Source organism: Accipiter gentilis, chromosome 3 (assembly GCF_929443795.1).
Source record: "Accipiter gentilis chromosome 3, bAccGen1.1, whole genome shotgun sequence".
NCBI classification, from domain to species: domain Eukaryota; kingdom Metazoa; phylum Chordata; class Aves; order Accipitriformes; family Accipitridae; genus Astur; species Astur gentilis.
This window is the reverse complement of record NC_064882.1, coordinates 46,578,095-46,599,949: the sequence shown is the minus strand read 5'-3', so window position 1 is coordinate 46,599,949 and position 21,855 is coordinate 46,578,095. Positions and strand designations below refer to the sequence as shown.

The window sequence follows — 21,855 nt, the reverse complement described above, 5'->3', positions numbered from 1 at the left end:
ACCTCTGCCAGAGACTTTTATTTAGAGTGTTTTGATAAACCCATTGTTGAATTATAGAAGCAATTCCTTTTTATTGAAGGCTTAATGGCACAATAAAGTAGACATTATTCAAATCTATGCAAATAAGGTGCATCCCTCAGACACTTGGCACATGATGACTGCTTTGAGTGGTGCCTGAATAGCAGAGTCCCACACTGGGAGGGGGGCACGGAGGGGAGAGCAGAGCCCAGCTGCTGGACCAGGTGGACAAAGACCACGATTAATGGGATAAGAAGATCTCACCTTTGATGGTGGGTCAATCCGTACACGTCAAATGGCCATCCAACAGCCCGTCAGAAACGAGCCGTGCGCTCGACTCGCGAAACACAGAGCACGCGTGCCCCCAGCCAACGCGTACGGACACAGTAAGAAAGGTGTAGCCAGAAAACTGTCTTCCTTCTGGTTGTAACCAGGATGGAGGTCAGCGAAGGGGACGCTCTGCTGCTCGGGATGTATCTGTGCTATGAACACAGATACACCAACTGCAGCTGGTCCACCCGTCAGGCACGCTTCCCTAAAGCTACTTCTTGTCATCAAAGAAATATTGTTAGTGTGCTGGAGGGACAATTTCACGCAGCTGATCATACAATGATAGAATAATTTGGGTTGGAAGGGACCTTTAAAGGTCACCTCGTCCAACCCCCCTGCGGTGAGCAGGGACATCTTCAACTCGATCAGGTTGCTCAGAGCCCCGTCCAGCCTGACCTTGAATTATTCCAGGGATGGGGCATCGACCACCTCCCTGGGGAACCTGGGCCAGGGTTTCACCATCCTCTTTGTAAACCATTTCTTCCTTATATCTACTCTTGAGTCTACCCTCTTTTAGTTTAAAACCATTGCCCCTTCTCCTGTTGCTACAGGCCCTACTAAAAGTCTGTCCCCATCTTTTTCATAAGCCCCCTTTAAGTACGGAAAGGCTGCAATAAGGTCTCCCCAGAGCCTTCTCTTCTCCAGGCCAACTCTCTCAGCCTGTCCTCACAGCAGAGGTGTTCCAGCCCTCTGATCATCTTCGTGTCCCTCCTCTGGACCCGCTCCAGCAGGTCCGTGTCTCTCCTGTGCTGAGGACCCCAGAGCTGGACGCAGAACTGCAGGTGGGGCCTCACGAAAATGGAGCAGAGGGGCAGAATCCCCTCCTTTGACCTGCTGGCCATAAATACCTGACCCTTTCTCCTCCAATAGACTCTGACGGCTCCTCCACACCAGCAAAGCTATGATCCATGGACATGGCGGGGAAAAAAACCCAACAGCTAAGAATCAAGACAGCACAAATGTCAAACAATGACCAACAAACCAGCAAAGACCTCTCAGCCCGGCACACAGATTTAAACACGCTTTCCCGGGCAACGCACACCGTCAGGAAGGTGACCTGCAGCATTTCGTTTTTAACTGGGAAGTGCTATCACGTGTTTTGGAAACAATGACTCCCCTTTTTTGAATGAAAAAATAAAATTGATGTTATTTTACTAAGCGGTGACACAACCCCATTGTTCCTGGAGGCAGCGAAATCTGTTCTCAGCTGTTTTCCGGAGATGATTTTACTGGCCAAAACCAGCACTAAAAAGCCAAGCAATTTCAGTTGTTTATGAGTTTTGATATGTACTTAACATGCGTAACGCTTAAACAACCATAGAAGTTAAAAGCAGTAAGAGACCTATTAGGTCATCTAATTAGTCCACCTTCTCCAGCAGGATTTTCTACGCAAACAGGGCATTTTCCAGGACTTTGTCTGGGCTATTTCTAGGTGACCCAGGTGTGGAGTGCACCACCAGTTCCCTTGGGAGACAATTTCACAGCCAAATGCTTTCTGCAATCAAGTTGAATTGCGTGGTGTTCAACCTAAACATTTCTTTTTTATTTCGTCTCATTATTTCTATTTACGCTGCTTATATTCAACAAATTCGAAAGGTTAATAATGTGTCACATAAACCTAATGGCTAGAACAATAAATATTCTGTGTAATTTAAAAAACACAGCATCAATTTTATTTAGGTTCTGTAATACACTGCCAGCATATTGCTTCTCAAAATGTATCAAAAAAAATAGTGTAGAGAATTTTTTTTCCTTAACAAGAAAACATATTTCTGTGGTTTGATCAAATAACTCTTACATGGTTTTCAATTTCCAGTAAGGAAATTAAAATAAAGGAAAAATCTTATGGTGGGGGAAGAGAAGAGGACCATTACCGAAACAGTTCAACTTTATTATTTGCTTCCACTTCTTCAGATGATTTCACTCTCTAGAAAAAGGGTCAAATTCCATTTGCAAGTTTTTAAATTGTGCCATTAAAAGCTGAGTGAACATTTGTAAAATAAGTTACAAGCAATTTTCTATAAAAAATAGAGTATTAAGTTTTAAAAATCATATTCTCAGGGTAATATGTGTGTCCTCCAAGGTAGAGATGAATGAACTCCCAGCAATAAATTTGCAGTAAATGAGTCTAGATTAAATATTTACCTTGTCCCTGATATCTACTTTGGAAGTGACACAGGGGCTAGGGAATGAATTGCTCACAACGCAGCCCCACCACTGGGTTCCTGCATGTGAGGAACTAAATAAAAATCATATTCAAGCCTTTAGATGAATGCTAATGGTCTGAAATTGAAAATACAGGTCTGAGCATCCTGAGTTACCAACAACTGGGAGTGTATACGCAAACCAGCCTCCACAGGGCAGTGAGTTTGCTCCCGCTGCATTTAACAACTGCTTTCTCTTTTAAAGTCCACATTGTCAATCCAGCAAAACACAGACACAAGCTCTCGGTGAAGGAAAGGATTTCGCTAGGCAAGTTTGCATCTCAAAAGCAGTCACCCTGAAATGACAAAATCTCATGTCACAGCTTTGAGCATCGCCACTCACGTAAGTCAACGCTCACCCTTCTTCAATTCCCTGCTGATGCCCCGGGGAGGGGATGGGATGGACGAGGCCATGGGCAGCAAATTTGGGCAAAATACATATGGCCAACAGTAGATATTTATTTTGATTTTGTACGGGTGAAGAGGCAGGATTTTTCTGGCTCTTTTTGACAAGTTGGCTGGTTGTTGCACATGAAAACCTGTAAGTAAAAAACCCCAACGAAATAGGACAGTTGGATGAAGACTGCAAACACAAGACACGCAAACCAACTACTTGGCATAAAGAAATGCAAATAGGTCCCTGATAATGTTTTTGAGAAGCTGCTGGTGTTATTAGTACTTCAATCAGAAGAGACACTCGTTTGCACTAGAGGGAAAAAAGAGCTTAGAAAAACCCTCTCCTGTGGGAAGCTTCGCGCTCCTTCCTCTACCTCCAGCAAATTCCTCCTTATCAGCTAAAATCAGGGTCCGTTCTGCTGAAAACTTTAGAGTCTTCAAACCTCAAACTAGTTAAATCTCAATTATTGGCCAAATAGTCCCTAAATACAAGGCAGGCTTAACAGATGTCTCCACTGATCTCATAATAGCTCCCTTCCAAACATTTATATTCCACATTAAATTATGGAAGTGGCAGAAGTTTGCCCCCAAGTCCCTAATTTTGCAACAGAAAGCAAACCAAGATACCTGGCCCTAGTTAACTGGAAATAATTCATTAGGTGAAGGTTTTATCAGGTATTTTTGTTGTTGCTTTCACAGCACGGATCACAGCCAGATTATATGCAATTTTAGTGCAGCTAATCTGTTTTACACACCTCGGCTGCCCAGATAACGCTCCCTTCTTACCACCGGCAACTCCATCTAGCAATGCGCTCCTTCAAAGGGGATCATGCACTTTTCCATGAATTAGAAAGTGGGCCAGCATAAGCAGAATTAACACCGACTGTAGAGTACAAGCTGGGACATTGCTTCTTGTGGCATGTGCCTCATCTGTCTAATGAGTGGAAGCGCTTTTGCTAAAGATGAGGAGACAGCTACACACTGACATGCTTTGAACGCCTTAGCATTAACACAAGGAAAAGCTCCTAGAACCAGCAAATGCTAGAAACGCCAGAAATAATGCATTAGAAATTAAATTGCATTTCAAAAGGCAAGCTAACAAGCCCGAGCAGCCTGCGTTAGGCAGGTCAGGCGAAATAAAACCAGCCTTTCTGGCCTCGAAGGCTGCGCGCGAACCGTCTCCAGCAAATGCCACATCAGATTAAGAACATTCGGTTTGTGTTTTCCCCCCTCAATTTCATCCCCGTCCTCCAACTATTATCCTTTTGAGGATAACGAATGACTCTCCCTTTCAGCTTATTCATACCACCTCCGAAAAACCCTGACCTGCTCTGTTCCCCTCTAATGCATCTCGATAGCCTGGTCATTTCTACTTCAGACTACATTTATGTATCGCAGCTCAAGCCTGCCAGCCTTCCGAATCTCCCTGCTTGCACGAGGCCCCCCGATCTCAGCTCGGTGGCACGGCCAAGTGGGAAACTTCGTGTTTGCCGTGCTTGCGCTAACCCAGCTCGTTTTAAGTGAAGTTGGGTGGGAGGGGGGTCACAGAAGCTGGTCCATCAGCGAATCTGATGGACTAATAGCGGGTCAATAACATGGGATGTAAAGGGGAGAAGTGAGCCATCAAGAGCGACAAGCAGAACAGGATAAAAGCTGTAAAATCCATCAGTTCCTTGGCCCTTGGCTGTTCGTCACTGAACTTGTCTCGCTGCACGAAACAGCCCAACACAGAGCTACACGTAAAAATTAAGACGACGTCGCCCTGGGGAAGTGCTGGAGCTCTGCGATGCCTCGTTTCAGAGCATCCCTCACCGCAGCGGTGCCCCTGCAGCTCCCCAAACCCATCGCCCTGTGGCACAGGACTCCTAACTTCTCGCTTCTCTGCTCCTTACTGCCGGTTGCAACTTCACTGCAACGTAAAAGGAATTCACAAGGGCACCACTTGGATGCGAAATACAAATAGACTGAAAATAATAAATCTGTGGTATCCCTTGCCCACTCCTAAATCAGCCCACCACTTCATCTCTGTACTTCTTGAACAGATGGGACCTTCTGGCAGTCTTTAAACCACTCAACAGCACTTTCCTCCATAACAAAGCAAACTAATTACTAGAGTGAGATGCTATTTTCCATCAATTTTTCTGCTATTTTTAAGGAATCAGCCAGCTTGGTGAGCTGATGTCTGATTAAGGATTTGCAGTGAAGCTATTTTGCCCTCAGAAGCTTAACGCAGCAGAATTAAATGCACGTCGGCATGAAGGTACAGAACATGCTAAATGAACTTCAGAAGGATTTTGCTCACCAAATACCTCTCTCGCTCCATTTAGGCAACTATAGATGTGGACAGCCTGTCAATCACGGATGCAAAAATAATCACCTCTTAGCACTGGCTTCGCACGTTGGATCCCTAAACGCAGCACAGCAAAGGCTGCTCTACGGACCAGCTCTACTAGGCAAATGCTCCGTTTTACGAGAGGGTTTTTCAAATCCCCTAAAAGCTTCCAAGGCAATTTTTTTCCAACTTAAGGATAATTTTTTCTAAGGCAGCAATTTTCTTGTTGATCCTGTAGGTGTTTTGTTCAAGCTAAGCATTTGCTTGCTATGCTGTGTATGTGTTTTTCCCAAGAATCTACAAGCATTCACTTCATGCCTTTACCAACTTCAAGATACCTGGAAATCAATGGCAAAATTATAAACTTGCCAGATTCTTCAGGAAAGCTTCTTCTAAAAATGGCTACAGAGAACTACAGGACTTAGATTAATTAGATAACAAGACCTAAAAAAGCTGGAGTTACAGTAATACCAGTTCAGACACTTGGATGAGACCCAGATATCCAGCGAAAAAAAAATTGAAAAAAATTGTGATACGCAGCACCTCCAAACGCACAAAAAGCTGCAGAGAAAAGCCAATGGATTTTGTAATAACCAAGCAAATTTAGTGGCAGATTTGTGATCCAGTGGGTATTTGTTGAGTAGGAAATAAACCAAAGCAGCTAGTTCCGCGTTGCTTAGCTGCAGACTGTAATATGAATAGTTTCCCTGCAGGTAAATCACTTTCTATTACTTCTAAGTACCCCAGGAAAAATACTAATTGAAAACACGGTTCTAATACTGTCCAGCTGGAAAACATTAGCTTAGGATGGAACTAGCTTGACACTGGCTGCCAATGGGCTACGCACAATGGAAAAGGAAATTAATCTCTTGCAGACAAGACATCCCATTTTCCACTTCTCCTTTGTAACCCTCAAATAAACTTGTTATTAACCAAAGGCTTTGATTCACACGGGGAAAGAAAAAAATCAATGCATTTATGGTAACACAAGTCTGGATTTCTTGCATTAAAATGAAGGCTCTCAAATTTTGACAGAGCGAATGGCAAAGTAACTGGAGAATGGCTTACGGTCCAACAACAGAGCAACTCTTTTCTTGGCTAATAATTAAAGAACAGACAAAATACAAAGAAAAATACAGTTTTACAATTCCATATTGGCCCAGCCCATCTTCCTGCAGCTCCCTCCTGCTGAGAGCTTTTTTCCCATGCAGGTGCAAAACGGATGAGGAAAAAACCTGAAGCTGACTCCGCAGATATTGAGACTGCTTTTCCACTTCTATTTAAATTCATTTATATGCAGCATCCAGCAGGCCAGACTATCTCAGAAGGGTCATTTCCCAAATTGCTCACAACCCACAAGCTTCCTGAGCCTCCTCTCTTCTCCACGTGATTTCAACTTTGCTGAAACACTCCAGACTTTTATGCGTACTTTTATCCACTATCCAAATTCTCCATGATGATAAAAAAAAATAAAAATATATATATATAAACCCCCTCAAAATCTAGTGACTCTTCTCGTCGTGGAAAAGCATCCTCGTTCTGCACCCAGATCTTCCAGCAGATGAAGTTACCCGCTGGCACAACAGTCTATGTCCACGTCCCCAGCTTGGCTTTAGGTGACTGTACAAGGTTTGCACCATTTGCCCGAATCACACAGTCTCATTTATGCTTGAAGTTGATTAAGAAACATTTGTATGAGTTATCAGCACAGGGGACAATTAGCAGTTGGTAAGAATTTCTGGGGCTAAAAAAGGACACCTGTCCGCAGTCTCATTTATTATGCTTAAAACCGGCTTCTCCATCCGTTCTTGAGCAACCCAAGGAGGTCGGACAAGTGGGACATGGAAAATGACGGCAGATACGGGAAGGCAAGGAAGCTTAGCTGTGAGTGAGAAAAAGATGAAATCCTGTCTGTGGCGCTGCCTATGGAAGCACTTCAAAAGAGAAGAGTTCAACATTCCTATAATCAAAGAAGAGACGGAGAAGAAAACTAAAAGCAGAGAGGTATGGAGGAGAAAGCGAACAACAAAGCCCAAATGAAGAAGGAGAAAGCACTGCCGGCTGAACAAGAGGAGAAATGGCACGCTAATCAGAACGTAAGAGATCCAAAGTTTACCATCTTGTCTGTAGTTTTTGAGTGCAGGCAAACTTCTCAGAGAGATCAAAAAGTTCAGGACAGCTTTGTTCTGGCCTGATCCTACAGGAGAGGTGCTTTTAGTTAGCTTATTTCCAGAAAATGGAAAAAGGGGAAGGGAAATGCCCCCAGACAGACTGCAACACAAAACTATCAGCAGCCAGGCTGCAGCCTCACACATCTGCCTCCACCCCAATGGGAACATCAACACACATCCCATGACTTCTTCGATAAAGCAACAAAAAAAAAAAAAAAAAAAAAAGGCTCATTCTAATTTGTTGAGCGACAATCCAATTTTGCAGGCGTGTATTTCAAAGTCACCAAGAACACGGTAAATAACCAGAACAAATAATGGAACTAAGACAATATATTGAAAAGCTTCTTCTAGGCAGTGTCCACCCAGAAAATGCTGCAGGACACCAATCAGGTGGAAGAAGTATTACAACTTGCTGTGAAAGACTATATTCACACATAAATAAGGAAAAGCTAAAGCTATACAGGCAACCTTAATTGTGGCACTTCCTGATACTAAGGCCAAGACTTAAATATTATGACTCCCTAAACGGAAGTTCTGGGGTTAGATTGTTTTAATGTGCTTTACAACAATTAAAATACACATGTTTTTTACAGAAAAGCATAACTTACTTTCTCGTCACAGTAACAGAAGGTGAGAAACTTTGTGCCTGGACTAATGAGGAAGACTTCCAAAAAACTGAAGTCTAAACAAAACAAAACAGCTACCTTAGGAAATAAAAACAGTCAGTGTTCTCGGATTCTTAATTTTTTCTTTTTGTATACAGGTCTCCTAGCCAAAGCATCAACATCCAAGAGACACTTTAATTCATTAGTCTCCTTTTAAATGTTTTTCCTAAAAATACAACATATTGTGTCTAAGAACATGCCAGCCCGGTGTAAGACAATGATTTCTCCACACTCCTATTTCCACATCACAAGACGCATTTGAAAATATATTTATAATCAGAAATATGTTAACACTATTACAGTACACAGACATGATTATATTCCTGTTTGCTTTGAGATATCACAGAAAAATGGTTTCTATTTGCAGCACCTATAGCCATTTCTAGCCAAATGTTCTACTGTGTAAAACCGCATTCTTCTCTATTTACAAGGCATAAAACCTAACAAGGCAAACACAAAATCTCATACCCTACACACAGTGTAACTTTTATCTAAACCAGCCCAAAAGTTGTAAATGCATACCTGAAGGGATAAAAGCAAAGGAAAACGGTATCTGTTGGCCATCCCGGACTTACGGTTTCTTGCAGGTATATAACAAATAAAGAATTGGGGATTATTGCGTTAACCACAGTTTAAAACAAGCATCCCTGATTAACTGCGGTAAGGATCATCCTGAAGCACCAGCTCTCACCTTTATGCTTCCCCCAATGAGATCTGGCGGCTCTTCGTCTGTTTCTAAGGCAACGTTGATGGAGGCGAAGGGCCGACTTGCCATCTGTTGCATCTCTCGGAGTAGTTGCTAATTTAATAAACAGAAAAATATTATCATCATATTGTTCCAACACAAAGATGAAAAAAAGATGCATCTGAGAGGTTTTACCCAATACAAAGGGATATCAATGAATATGGAAAAATAACCTCCTGGTGTTTTAACGGGCTTAAGAGTTCAGACAGATTATTCTAAATATTCACGCTACTACAATTTAACGAGTTATTGCAAGTAAAGCTACACACCCCATCTTAGCCTGACTCGTTTGTGAGGGAAAACACAGGTGCTTAAGTCTCCATAAAGCAGTTATTTACTGTTTAAGCTGTGTTACCCTAGTTGTTTGTCATCACCTGTCCAGGGCATGACAGGACTCCGTAGGATTTGTGGGAACTGTTTTAAAATTAAACTAGCAGCAGTACATAACTACTGTAAGAAAGAATTGGGTATTTTTTTATAACAGCACTAGCAAAATGCTGTCAGGCACCTATTGAATAATCATCTTTTTTTATTGTTTGTTTGTTTTCTGAATGCAGCAAATGTATCAAATGGCAAGCATGTCCTTGCTGCAATATGTTTTATTAAAATAGAAAAACCTTTTCCTGGGTAAATCTCTGCAAGCCTTCATGACACAAGACATCTCTTTATTGTCCTCTTAAGCGCTTTTAAGCATTACGATGCAGCTCCCTTTTTTTTAACACAAAAAAAGACACTTCCTATACAGCTGGGCTGGAAAGAGCCTTTCAATTTTAGCTGAGCTACGGACACGCTTCTTTTTGGCTTCAGCAGCTAATCTCTAATACTAACAGCAAGCTACACAACCTATATGTGGATGCAGAAGCCGTAACCCTAATTCCCAGAAGCAATGGGTCTGATGTGTCTCGGTGCCCCTATTGAATAAGGGAAGAGGCATACACTTTGTAAAGCATGTAAAAAACCAGGAGTTTTACCCTTAAGTGCAGCAACTGCCTAAACCCACTTGTTGTATGCAGCTTTACGCATTTAGCATTATTACTTAGCTGCAGCAATACTAGTTACACTCTTATTTTACGTAAGATTGAGCCGCTACTAAATGCCCTCTATACTTCCCACCATCACCACCCACATTTCCCCATTCAGTTTGGGCAATTTGCCACTCCAAGCCCTAACTGATCATTTACAGCACTCAAAAAGTGCTAAAGAAAACAGCACAAAATGCAGCGTGCCCCAAATAACCCCCATCTAGCAGAGCAGAGGAGGACACAGCACACAGGCAAAACGAAGATGCTGCTATCCAGCCTGCAACTCGTTTGGACAACGCTAATTACATCAGCATTTTCTTGAACTCATAAACCTTCTCTGGTCTTTTCTTTGCCAAGTTATCTTTCAGTTTGGGGTTTTTTTTTGTGTGTGTGTAGAAAACTGGAAGATTGTCTCTGTGAGCTTGGGGTTCAGGCAAGGAAGCAGGAAGGCGACGATGGGATCGATGCAACCAAGCTTGGGGGGGTCCATAAGCCTCTATGGCTCTCAGTTTAATAAAAATAATGTAAAATTTCACTGCTGTAAAAGGCAAGTGGTAAAGTTTTGCTTACTCTCTGAAAGGGTGGGGGGGAAGCATTTTCAAGCAGATTGTAGATAGTCACAAAGCAAAAAGCCCCAATGAATTCATACCAACAGAGCTGTACTAAGCATTTGCAAGCAAACTTGTGTCTAACTCACACTCGGGTGAAAGAATGCGAGGAGTTTTCGAATATTTAAAGCACACCAGCAGATTGCAGACTAAAGCAAGTGTGAAACAGATTGCTGGGTTGTTGTTCCTGCAATTGTCCCCTTCAGCTATCATAAAGCGCTTTGTTTAATGGCTATAAAATCAAAGAACAAGCTGTCCTGATGAAGACGTCCAAGAGACTTACGAACTAAAAGCTATTAGCTCTTTGAAGGAAGTTTAGTTTACTAAAGAAAATATGCAATTTGGCAACATGACTCCTATTGAAGTCAATAGTAGCTTCAAGAAATAAAACCCCAAGCAGCGCTGCAAAGGCAGAGATGTGCTACAACATGAGCGGTGGGAAAAGGAATGCTGACAGCAGCGTTATTGTCTTCGTTTTCTGAACTGGCCAAGAAAAGCCATTGCCTTCAGGGTTGTCCCAAAGCCAGCTGACTCTCAGCGTAACAGTGGCCCAACCAGGTAAAACCAAAGGTCCAACCTGCCACCAAAGCAGCAAATGCCTAAGGGAGAACGTCCTTTTCCTAACATCAGTTTCTGGGGTAGCACAAGTCATGTTGCAAATCCCCCCCCCCCCCCCCCCCCAAAATTAAGAATCAATTTGAGAAATAATTGTTCTGTAACCAGAATGTCACTCTTTTCCCCAGGGCATGCACCGTGCCTGTTTAATCTGTGCACATATATATCCTTCGATATTTGTTTGGTGTGTCAAAATTTTAATTAAAAGATTTTATTATGTTGTAAGGGAGAAATTGTGGCATTTCCCTAGCCAAGATGTTGAGCATGTCATTAGAAATCAGCAGCAGTTAACATCAAGATACCCCAGAACGAGGCTTACCCTCATTGCTAATGATTGGCTTTGTGAGATTTAAAATAATGAACCTCAATACTCTTTCAAGCAAACCTTTGGTTTCTAGATCACACAATTATAATAGGACAACCTGGGAATATTTTAAATCACTTAGGTCTGAAGAGGATTTTAAAGGCAAAATGTTTGACAGGCTTACAATAAAAACACATCAAAAAGCGTGTATTGGAACACACCACTGGCCTTTAATATTTAAGTAACAGCAAGCTGTGAGAACCTGCACAACTTTCATTTGCATTGATTTTTTTTTTGGGGGGGGTTCCCCTCTATTGGTAGAAAAACTCCATTCAAGAAGTTGAAACAACTGCAGAACAGGAAGTGTTGAAACAACGCCTGAAAGTTTTGGTGTCAACCAGACGCTAAGAGAACCTGAAAATAAATAAACTCAACAGTCTACAGTGGAAGAGAACAAGACCACCGAGGTTGCTCATCTCCTAGTGCCCAGGACTAGAGGTGCAGATCCAGGAGCGAACGGTGCAGAAATGCAGCGTTTCATCCCAGTGATCCTTGAAATTCATACACGTTGAGTAATGAATAATCCAAAATGAATAGTGTGTTACCGATGGGAGAAAAACCGCCGGAGGAACTGAGGAAAACCTTTTCATGCAGTAGCCCAGGCTCTCACGCAAAAGAAAAACAGCTATTCGGGTTACCAGGTTAATTGACTAATATAACCTATGCTGTGTTTTCTGACAAGAAAAGGCTGAACATTTTATTCACGATAATAAAGCAGTCACCAGTCTCTGTATAACCATCCTGCTACCATCCATCTCAGCAATTGCCCCCTGCAGAGTCTCTTTATGAGCACGGGGCTTTCGGGATGGGGCTCTGATATTTTCAGCCATGAAAGGATGCTGATTTTTCCAGAAGAAAGCCACGCGTTTTGGATTTTATTTGCTCCTTATAAAGAAGGGCTTTAAAAAAAAGCTAAGCAAAGCAGCTATCTAGAATTTGCAATGAACTCAAGTTTTTACATGAGTATTTCACCGCAGTTTTCAACAAGAGATGAGAAGGAAAAAAGTAGAAAGTCAAAAACCATGGGTGTGCTAAGGGAACAACGGGCACAGATGAGCTTTCATTTTAAGGTAGAGTAAAAGCAAAGCAAGCAGGAGCCCACAAGAAAGGGAGCAAAGTTATTTCCAGCAGATTGGACGTATTCAGGCAGGGAATCTGCAGGAATGTCTGGTACCTTTACACCAATCTATGGTCCAAGGAGGTAAACTTTGACAAGGGGAGTCAGAAAAGAGCAATATTCTTCTCAATGGGTTATTTTTCCAGGAAATTTGTAGAACTAATCCCTCAAAGTATTTCTGAAATGCAGATCTTTCTGGACCCATAGGTTGTTGTTTTTAGAAGTACAGCTACTCTGGTCATCCTCAGAAGGTAACATTTCAGCTTTAGAGGAACTTTTCCTGAAGATATTTCAACAGAGCAAGCTCCACATTCCTTTATTTGATGAGACAAGTACGATTAAAGGTTATCCTTTGAGGATTCATATTACAACCTTCGAGGCTGCAGTGAATTTGAGACGGTGCTCCAAAGCGAAGACTATGATCAACCTCCTGCTGAACTGGGTCTCTGCGGCTGTATTTCTCTGCCACCATGGAAAAAAAAATAAAAATCAAGCTTCACTCTGTTATGAACAAGCAAAATCACCAGCTGCGTTCTCCATGCTGTCCATAGCCAACTTGAAAAACCAGGAGACTCTGAAATCAGCTGTGTGTTTTGAACCACCACCCTGTCTGTATTGCTAAGATAAACTGGTCCAGTGGGCCAAAAGCCAGAGACCTCACAAACAACAGCGTCCTATGAGAGTAACAGCTCCAGTGTCACGGAAAGAGAAGAAAGACAAAGAAGATAAGAAAACAAACCAATCTGTACCCTTGTTGTTAAAGACTTTTAGAAAAAAACAAAGATTTGGGGGCAGAACAAAATATTTGGGGTTTTCCTGTATCAAGCCAAAACATGGAGCTCTACCATGCAGAGCATAAAGATGTTCGTCTCCGATGTGGATTCAGCAACTCCAGTTGCTGTTCATCCCCCTGAACCGAAGCTAAACAAACAGAACAAAGTTGTCTCCTCCTTCCTGACCTGTCTTTTAAATAGCATTAATTCTGCAAAGTTATTCAAGTCTGTCAGTCCTCTTACACGTTCCCTCCAAGGCTCTGCACAACGTCTAGAACACACAACCCAATCAAATACCTAAAGGTCCCGCTGCATGTGCTGAGCAAAGGGTAACAAAATTCTCCCAGCAAGACTCACTAGCTCGGACTTGGCCGCTTGCTAACCAAAGTCACAGCAATTTTGTCGAAGTCAGAGGACCTCCTGCCCTTCCAGAACATACTGGGTAGAGTGGTTGCACTGGTAGAGTGGCATTTCGAGCTTATTCCTGCACATCCTAAATTGCTGCAAGAGCTTCATTCGAATTGAGAAGGTGGCTCATCCCATTTGTGCCCGAATACATATTTGTGTATGCACGTAAACTATCAACTACCTATTTCCAGGCACTACTAACTTAGAAAACCTTGTCCGGAGAACTCGTTCCAGAGCTCTCCTGTAACGACATCTGCCAAAACCGCAGCTCTCAGACTGCTCACAGCCAGCATGGGAAGGGGACATCACCCTCCCGGGGTTCCCAAGGGCCTTTGGAGAAGGGGTCCTTCCCCGCGGTGGTGGCAACGGCAGCTAGACGGAGCTGCGCACCCGCACAGCCAGCGCTGACGGGTGCTCAGGCATCACCGTGCATTACTCGGAAGTAACGTATACATCCTGGTGTGGGAACCTTTGCTTTACGTTATAGTTACTCGGTGACCTTGGGGGAAAGGGGACAAGACAATGGAGTTCCCTACAAAATAAAGAGGGGCATCAGCCAAGAAATGAACGTACAAGCTATAAATATTGCACGAAGATGAGCCACATTGTCTCAGAAATAAGTGATTTAAAGCATTTAGCTACAATTACATTAACTACCATGTAAGTCAACAAACAAACAATTTTCTCTGACGCTTCCATCATCACTGAAAATTAAGTTTTTAAGCCCCTAGAGCAGTGCACATATTAATGTTAGCTAATTAGTTTTGTAACTGACTTTGCAGGCTATGTTGAAAGAGAGAGGAGAAAAGAATTAATGTTCAAATGTTTCTCAACAGGCATTTCCACACTTCAAAACTATAACAAACCAGAAAGCAAAGCTGCTGGGAAGCTCCCTCACGCTGAAATGACAGAAGATATTTAATTCAGGGCTGATTAAGATAAGTAAGTTATTCATCATAATCATGCCCAGTAGGGGGGCACAGAAAACCTGACCTTTAATAAGAACAAGGTATCATTTTTTAAAAGACCAGAAGCACATAGTCCATGCAGACCAAAATACATACCAATACCAGATAATTACACAATAGCAGAGTGCACCTTTGATTGACTAGAGCTCTTCTAGCATAATTACACAACACTGCTTTTCCCCCTGATTTTTCCAAATAGCTAAATTAGATACCTGTGCCACTGATTCCTATCATCAGAGAGACCTAGGAGTCTGAAATGACAACAGCTTCAATATACACGCACTTGTGGGTTTTTTTTTTAAACGAGGCTGACCTCTCCTAGAGCTACACTTGATAGTCTAGCTTCATCATCGCAAACGCTGGCCAACTGTTGGGTTCTTCTGGCTATACTAAAACCCACTTAATTTTCTAGCGGGAACACCACTAAAGACTAGGTGAGAAAAGCTCAGCTGGATGCCAACACTGCAGATGTGATGGCCAACCTGGTAGGAAGGTGTCCTGCATGGACATATTAAAGCTACGAATGGTCAGCTGTAACTATCCATCCGCAAGTTCAACCAGAGATGAGCTCAATTAGGCACAGAAGTGACAGCAGCATGTTCAAACAAAAACGGACCATCGATTTCCCCCTAAGCTGGAATCTCTTGTCAACATTAATATTTTGGGATATTTTTCCTTTTCAGGGCATCTCTTATTTCTGCTACAATTTCCTTCAGTTGGTGACCAAAGCCACACAGATCACTGTAGAGAGCAGGCAGCGTCTGTATTTTGGAAAAAGCCTGCAGGCACTATGAGTTGGTTCCCATTCATAGATTTTAAATTTAGGGATAGCGGAAAGTTACGATTATTTGATCTGACCTCTTGCATAGTACGAGCTACCAAATTGCACTGTGTGATTGACCTAGAAAAGATCATTCCAAAAGCATTCAAATTCTGAGAGCCAAGCTTCCAAAAAAAAAAAAAAAAAAAAAAAAAAATAGTTGGCATTGCTACTCTTGCCATTAAAAAGAGAAGAAAAACAAAACAGCTTTTGACTTTTTTTACCCCCAGCTGCAGACACTGGGTGTTATGCCTTTGGCTGATCATTTAGAAGACCCTCATCCCATCATGAATCTTCTATGATTCCTTTTCACAGACACTGACTCACATCATCAAATCTCAATATGTTCTTCCTTGGATAAAATGAGTAATTTGTGACGCTTTAGTCTCTCGCTTATCTTCCAGATAACAAATTAATCTTACAGTGTTGTTCTGTACCATCTGTAACACCCAAGACATTGCTGAGATGAGTGGACACAGTACTCCAATAACCGGCTACACATAATACTAACACTATGCTCTTATTTTATTACTCTCCTTATAAATGCAGAAACTGGGAATTTATGTACGGTTATTAAATCACTACAGCCACCATCATTTCAGTCTACTGTCCAGGGAATAGGTATTCTGGGAAGTAAACCCACCTTATCTGTTTAAAAAAAGACATACACAGGCTTATGTTTCACACTGTAATGAGACAACTGAGTATGCTAACCATGGAATCCAGACCTCCTCAGAAGTTATCTGCTTGCCACGATTTCTCGCTCCTCCAATTCATGTTTCCTCTACAAACTACACCAACAAGTTCATATTTTTTTCGCAGCTGACAGACACCGAATAGCGCTGTTGGTGCTATCGAACAAGAAGGTCTACATGTCAAACGACTGCTGGGAGCTTGGAGAATACAGCAGCAAATTTCGGCACCAGCACATCTCATTTCTTACAAGCCCTCCAATGCACCTGGGACTGCTCAAATCTAGGGACATTTGTAGCCTGACCTTTTAATGTTCCCGCATAAGGCTGATACCAGATCCTTCCGAACCACCACTGGAGACTCTAGACAGCGATGAAGACCCTGATTTACAGTTACAATTTGAAAATATTCCAATCTTGAATCCTGTTCTTTGACAAAGGATGCCCTAAATCACAGTCTGAGAGAGAAGATATGAGATGAATGAAATACTAACAAGTGAGAGCAGGAAGGGGAAGAAAACGAAGGCAGGGCAATAAATAATACACTGCTCGCATCCCTTGGAAAGTCTTTGCTGTAAAAATGAACCCAGAAATCCACCTGCCTAAATGGTATTCAGTCTTCACGGATGTTACAGCAGAGGATGCCAGTGAAAAAAAGAAGCCCTGCTACACTTTGAATACACTTGGGAGAAAAAAGGGTTTCAGCAATGAGGTCAGGGAGGAGAAGGATAATCCCTGCAGTAAATCAATACAAAAACCCCATCCTGAATAAGTTGGGCAGTGCACAAGAGTAAAAACGTTCAGTCCTGGATAGTCTTGGCAAAAAAGGAGGCAAAACATAGACAATTTTATGTATGTTAAGGCTGCAGTTGAGCTCTAGACACCCAAATTTAGTTATGTCTGTACGTGCTTGGTGTTGATGCTCTGAACACATCCCGACGTGGCACGGAGAGTGATCCAGCTGACCCTCATGCAGACAGTTACACTGGGTCGGCCAAATCACTATCCACGCTCCATTTGCTGGAAATGTTAAGAGGAGCTATTTCTCGCTCAAAGTGTAGAAGATGAAGCAGACTGAAGATGAAGAGAATAGGATTTGGATGCTAAAATAAAAAAAATTGGACAGAAAATTCACGACAGCAGATGAGCATATTAAATTTCTAATGCCACTCTCGTATTTTGTGCATTATTCTCTATTACCACCTTGATACATTTAACGTGTCATTTTCTAGAGAGAAGACAGAAAGGTTTCCTATGCCTATTTCCTAATGTCATTCACCTCATCCTAAGCCTCCTATAAAAGCTGCCTTTTTATTTCCATTTTCCCTCTTTAAGATGTCTGAAGATACTTAAACTTGGTGCTCACTGGAGAGGGAATAAACACACAATTTACAACCCCATCTCCTCCATGCCTGATATGACACAAATTGTTCCCACTTTTACTTCAGGTCAAGTTTTATACTCCGCAAGTCCTGAACTTTTGCTCAGTGCTCCAGACTCATTTTCCTACAATTATACATTTGCTACGCCGTGTTTGCACACCCAAAAGGCCCTTTAGCCAGAAGGCTGAGGAACATCAGGACTGACATGTGCAAGCAGCTGGTCAGAAAGGAGTAGCTAGAGAAATGAAAAAAAAATAAAAATCAGGAGAATCTTACATATTTTACAAGATCCTGATGTAGATTCTGGATTTGTAGTACAGTGCTTTCTTAGTAAGGAGTAATGCAAATTTAGTTTCAACCAAATGCTGCTGCTCTGTTCCATTAACGTGATACGCCAAGCACAGCTGTACAACTTCTCCCAGCACATTTTCCAAGCAATACTGTCTGCATAATTTTGACTACTAGACCTTTCAACGCGCTCCCTTTTCTGTCCTATACGTATCTCAGATTAAGCTTCAGCTATCTACTTTTCACTCTGCACTGCGATAAGAAGTTAGGCACTTGCAATGCTTATATTGGAAGCAGAAGTGATTGATAGCTGGGAATTACCTGCAGATTGCATTATGTTTTACTTACTTTTGGGCTGAGATTAGAGAACAAGCGCAGAATTACTACAGCACAACCCACGGGAGACAGGTGACTGTAACTTGACTCCTTCCAAAAATATAGCCCAAACCAGAGGAGTATCTTCCTCCAAGGCTGCAGCGTACATTAACTTAAAGCTTACAATACGCTGCCTTAATCGGGTGTCCTGCCACTGCTGCTTAATCACCTTTCCTTCTGTCCTGCCTCTAAGGTGTAATACGGTGGGGGGAGGTGGTCTCCAGCAACTGTCTCAGCATTTATAGAGGGGGGGAGCGATAAAACAAAATCTGTTTTTCCCAGTCCAGCCTGCAAACTCTGTTATCCAAGACTCCTGTAAGGGTAATGGAGAAAACCAAAGAGAACAGCCGCTTCCAAAAGAAGAATGGCAAATCTAGAAGTCACACGCTTCAAAGCCAGCTTCAGAACAACAGATGGAGAAACTTGAGTACACTTAAAACTTGCAGTATTGTATCAATCATTATTTTAACTACTAATGTTTAAAGGGAGCCTTGATAGGATTTATTGAGAGTCCAAATAAAAAAAAAATCCCGCAAGCTATAAAATCATCTTAGATAATATCAAAAAGTCAAAGAACTTTTGTGCAGCCTTTTGTTTCTGCAGACTGTCTTTATCAGTGTATCTAATAATGGCACGGCAAATATTTAAAAGAGTTTCCTCGAGTTTTACAAGTATTTCTAACAAAAGAAGAATAGCAGAGATCTATGAACTACAAGATAGAGTCACTATATGCAAAGGAGGAGGAAAACAAGTAACAGCAAAAGACAGGAATCTACCAGGAAAAAAACACGCTGATGAACTGCCTGTCAAATAGCCACACGTGTAAACTGAGTTGAGACTAAAACACGTCAGTATGTTGCTAGTACTCCAGCTTTTTTCCTTATAACATGCGTCAGACTGAAAGTAACTTAATTTATAGAGACGTTTTTCATTTAGGCCACTGCTAAAATATTTTAACTGAGCTCCAAAGCACAGTATTTACTGCTCAGTGTATATTCCTCATACATTCCTAGATAACATTTAACCCCAGGAGCCAACAGGGAACGTTACGCTGACTCCAGCTTACTTTCTTGCCAAGAAAATGAGAAGGAAAAAAACCAGCTGCCCTAGTCAAAATTTATCTACCTTTAGAGAATATGGAAAAACCTCAAAGACTTAAATTATTTCAAAGATTAAGGGTTATCTGTTTGAAAACCACTAAGTATATTACGCATTTGATTGAGTTCACTAGTAAGAGTAAAAACATCTGAAGCAGAAAGAGGAAGAAGAGGAAAAGAGTTATCAGACATCATCCTGCTTTATTATTAGAAAGGAGATCCTTCAGATTAAATAAATTTATACTATTCCCACTACTGCACTGGAGTATAACCAGATACAGATATTCCAAAGATATGCAAGAAATGGGCACTTGCACAGAATTTCAGCGCTGTAAAAATTAATCCCCAGAATACTCTTGATCAACTACTACATATGAATAAAATACCCTTGAATAGAACAGTTACACGGCCGGGTGCCTGCAACTGCCGAGAGCTTCATCTCAGCAGGACAGCTGGGAGGAAAATCTATGGGAATGGGCAGATTTCACCCTAAAATCCAAAAGAGGGGCGAAACACACCTCACTCCTTCGGAAAAGATATCTGGTCTCCGGTGATGACATATAGACACTTACATACAGAAATTCACTTGAATAATGTCTGGCTTCCTTCATTTTGCATACAAGTAAACAACTTGCACGAGACAAAGCTCCTAAAAATAATCCCAGGTGCAGGCCAGCTTAACCTCTGCTATATTTGTACATTGTACAGGGCTCTGCTTTCCACAGTTTTAGTGCTTTCTACAGCAAGAAAACCGCAGGAACACGTGGTTGTCTGCCTTGCAGCACACAGGACTTGCTTCTCTACACGGCTCTACTATACATTTCTGCATTTGTGCTTAAAAATGAGAAATAAGGTTATTTTTTATGTTATTGAGGGGCAGCGCATTGGCCATCCTACCTCGATCACCCTGCGTGCTTTGGGTATAAGATGAAATTAGCTTCAGTTGAGAAGCAAGAAAAAAGGGTGGTAAAAAAAAAATATCACCAAATGCATCAGGTATAATAAACAAGGAGGAACTATAGTTTGGGGAGTATGAAGCACACATTTTTTTTTACCTGCTGCAAACAAGAAAAGGTTGGGACGCTGGTATGGTCCATGACTACGTGAAGAGGAGAAAGCTCTGGCACTAGAAGTTGCCTTTTTAAGTAGCACACTACAGCTTTCCAAATCGTGGGTGGCTTCTCCCACCCTTCTCTTATACTACTGTGTTCCAGAGGGAAAAAAACCCACCAAACCCAAACCCAACCACCCCAAAACATTTAGATAAGCTTTTAATTTGAAAATGGGTATTAGCCTGGTTTTTAACAGATTAACGTGGGAGCTAATGTGGTTCAGAGGTTCAGCACAGAAACTTCCTCTTTTAAAACAGATGTAAAGAATCTCCTAATTTGCAGTTTGTATTTACGCTTCTAGAAACCGAGTTCTGGGAACGCAGGACATTCACCCCTATTTTTTTGTGCTTCACAGAAACTGCAGCATCAGGATACTAAAATAGCATCATTTGTCACTGAAACTGTAATCGAAAGTACACTATTATAAATCCCCAAACAGAAGCATTTATAGATTAGTGGAGCTTATCCTTAACTGAAGGTTAATGCTATGCATATGTGAATAAATACAAGAGAGAACAACTATAAAAAAAGTCATTTAAGAGATAGCATTCAATTTTGTCATTTCAACCTCTCTTCGTCGCGATGCCCAGCAACTTTGTTTAATCTTCCAAACCACAGCTGCCACCAGGAGCAAAGACAGGAAACAACTGTAAAGGAAAAAAAATAAAAATAGTTTATTGTCCTTGTTCGTAACATAACGGCAGCTGAAAAACTCTAGCAAATCAAAAAAACGAGACTAAATGGTCATATAATACTTAGAGGTACTCTGACTGAAGATAATACAGCAGTGCAAAGTGTTTTCCACAGTTCAGTGCTCATGACACCTGGTGAGGAATGATGTACATCTATTTTCACAGAAAACTTGTTCCAAAGTTACCTATTTGACCTCCTTACACGACATCCACCAATTTTCACCAGGAAATCGGAACAATAAGGCCAACAGATTTAATCAAATTGGAAAAGCTAGTATTGACTATCTTTGGCAATACTTCAAGTGAGAGGATAACCCAAAAAAGAAAAGCCTTGAAAAAAGCAGAGAAAATTGATTAAGCATATAGTAGTTGGATCCTTTTTAACTGGCTGTTGCAGAACTATAGGCATTTCTTGATTTCCTCAAATCTATATTGCTTTCCTTAAATGTAAAGAGGAGAAAAGGATGAATACATTTATCAGCTGCCAGGGAAAATGCAAAGAAGCAGATTTAACAAAAAGTAGTTACAATAACAATAATAATAATAAAAGCCGACTTTAATTGACAGTTACGATCTTATCGCACTGAATACTTAAATGAGCAACTTCAAGGCAAGCAAGCTTTCTAAGATTAAAATTTTTCCGTTTGTACATCTGAACCCC

The 21,855-nt window shown here is 41.6% G+C and overlaps 1 protein-coding gene across 3 annotated transcripts in view; it reads right to left on the bottom strand.

Annotated features, from left to right (window-relative positions):
* ATRN (attractin) overlaps positions 1 to 21,855 on the bottom strand; it is a 154,215-nt gene that overhangs the window by 11,291 nt on the left and 121,069 nt on the right. For all 3 annotated transcript variants that reach the window (XR_007504779.1, XR_007504780.1, XM_049792702.1), the window contains exons 26-27: positions 21,071 to 21,149; positions 8,808 to 8,915 (exon numbers count right to left, since the gene is read on the bottom strand). Coding sequence is in view for 1 of the 3 variants with exons in the window: in XM_049792702.1 (XP_049648659.1) it covers positions 8,808 to 8,915; positions 21,071 to 21,149 (187 nt within the window). In the remaining 2 variants the exon portion in view is untranslated. The remainder of the gene's footprint in view (positions 1 to 8,807; positions 8,916 to 21,070; positions 21,150 to 21,855) is intronic.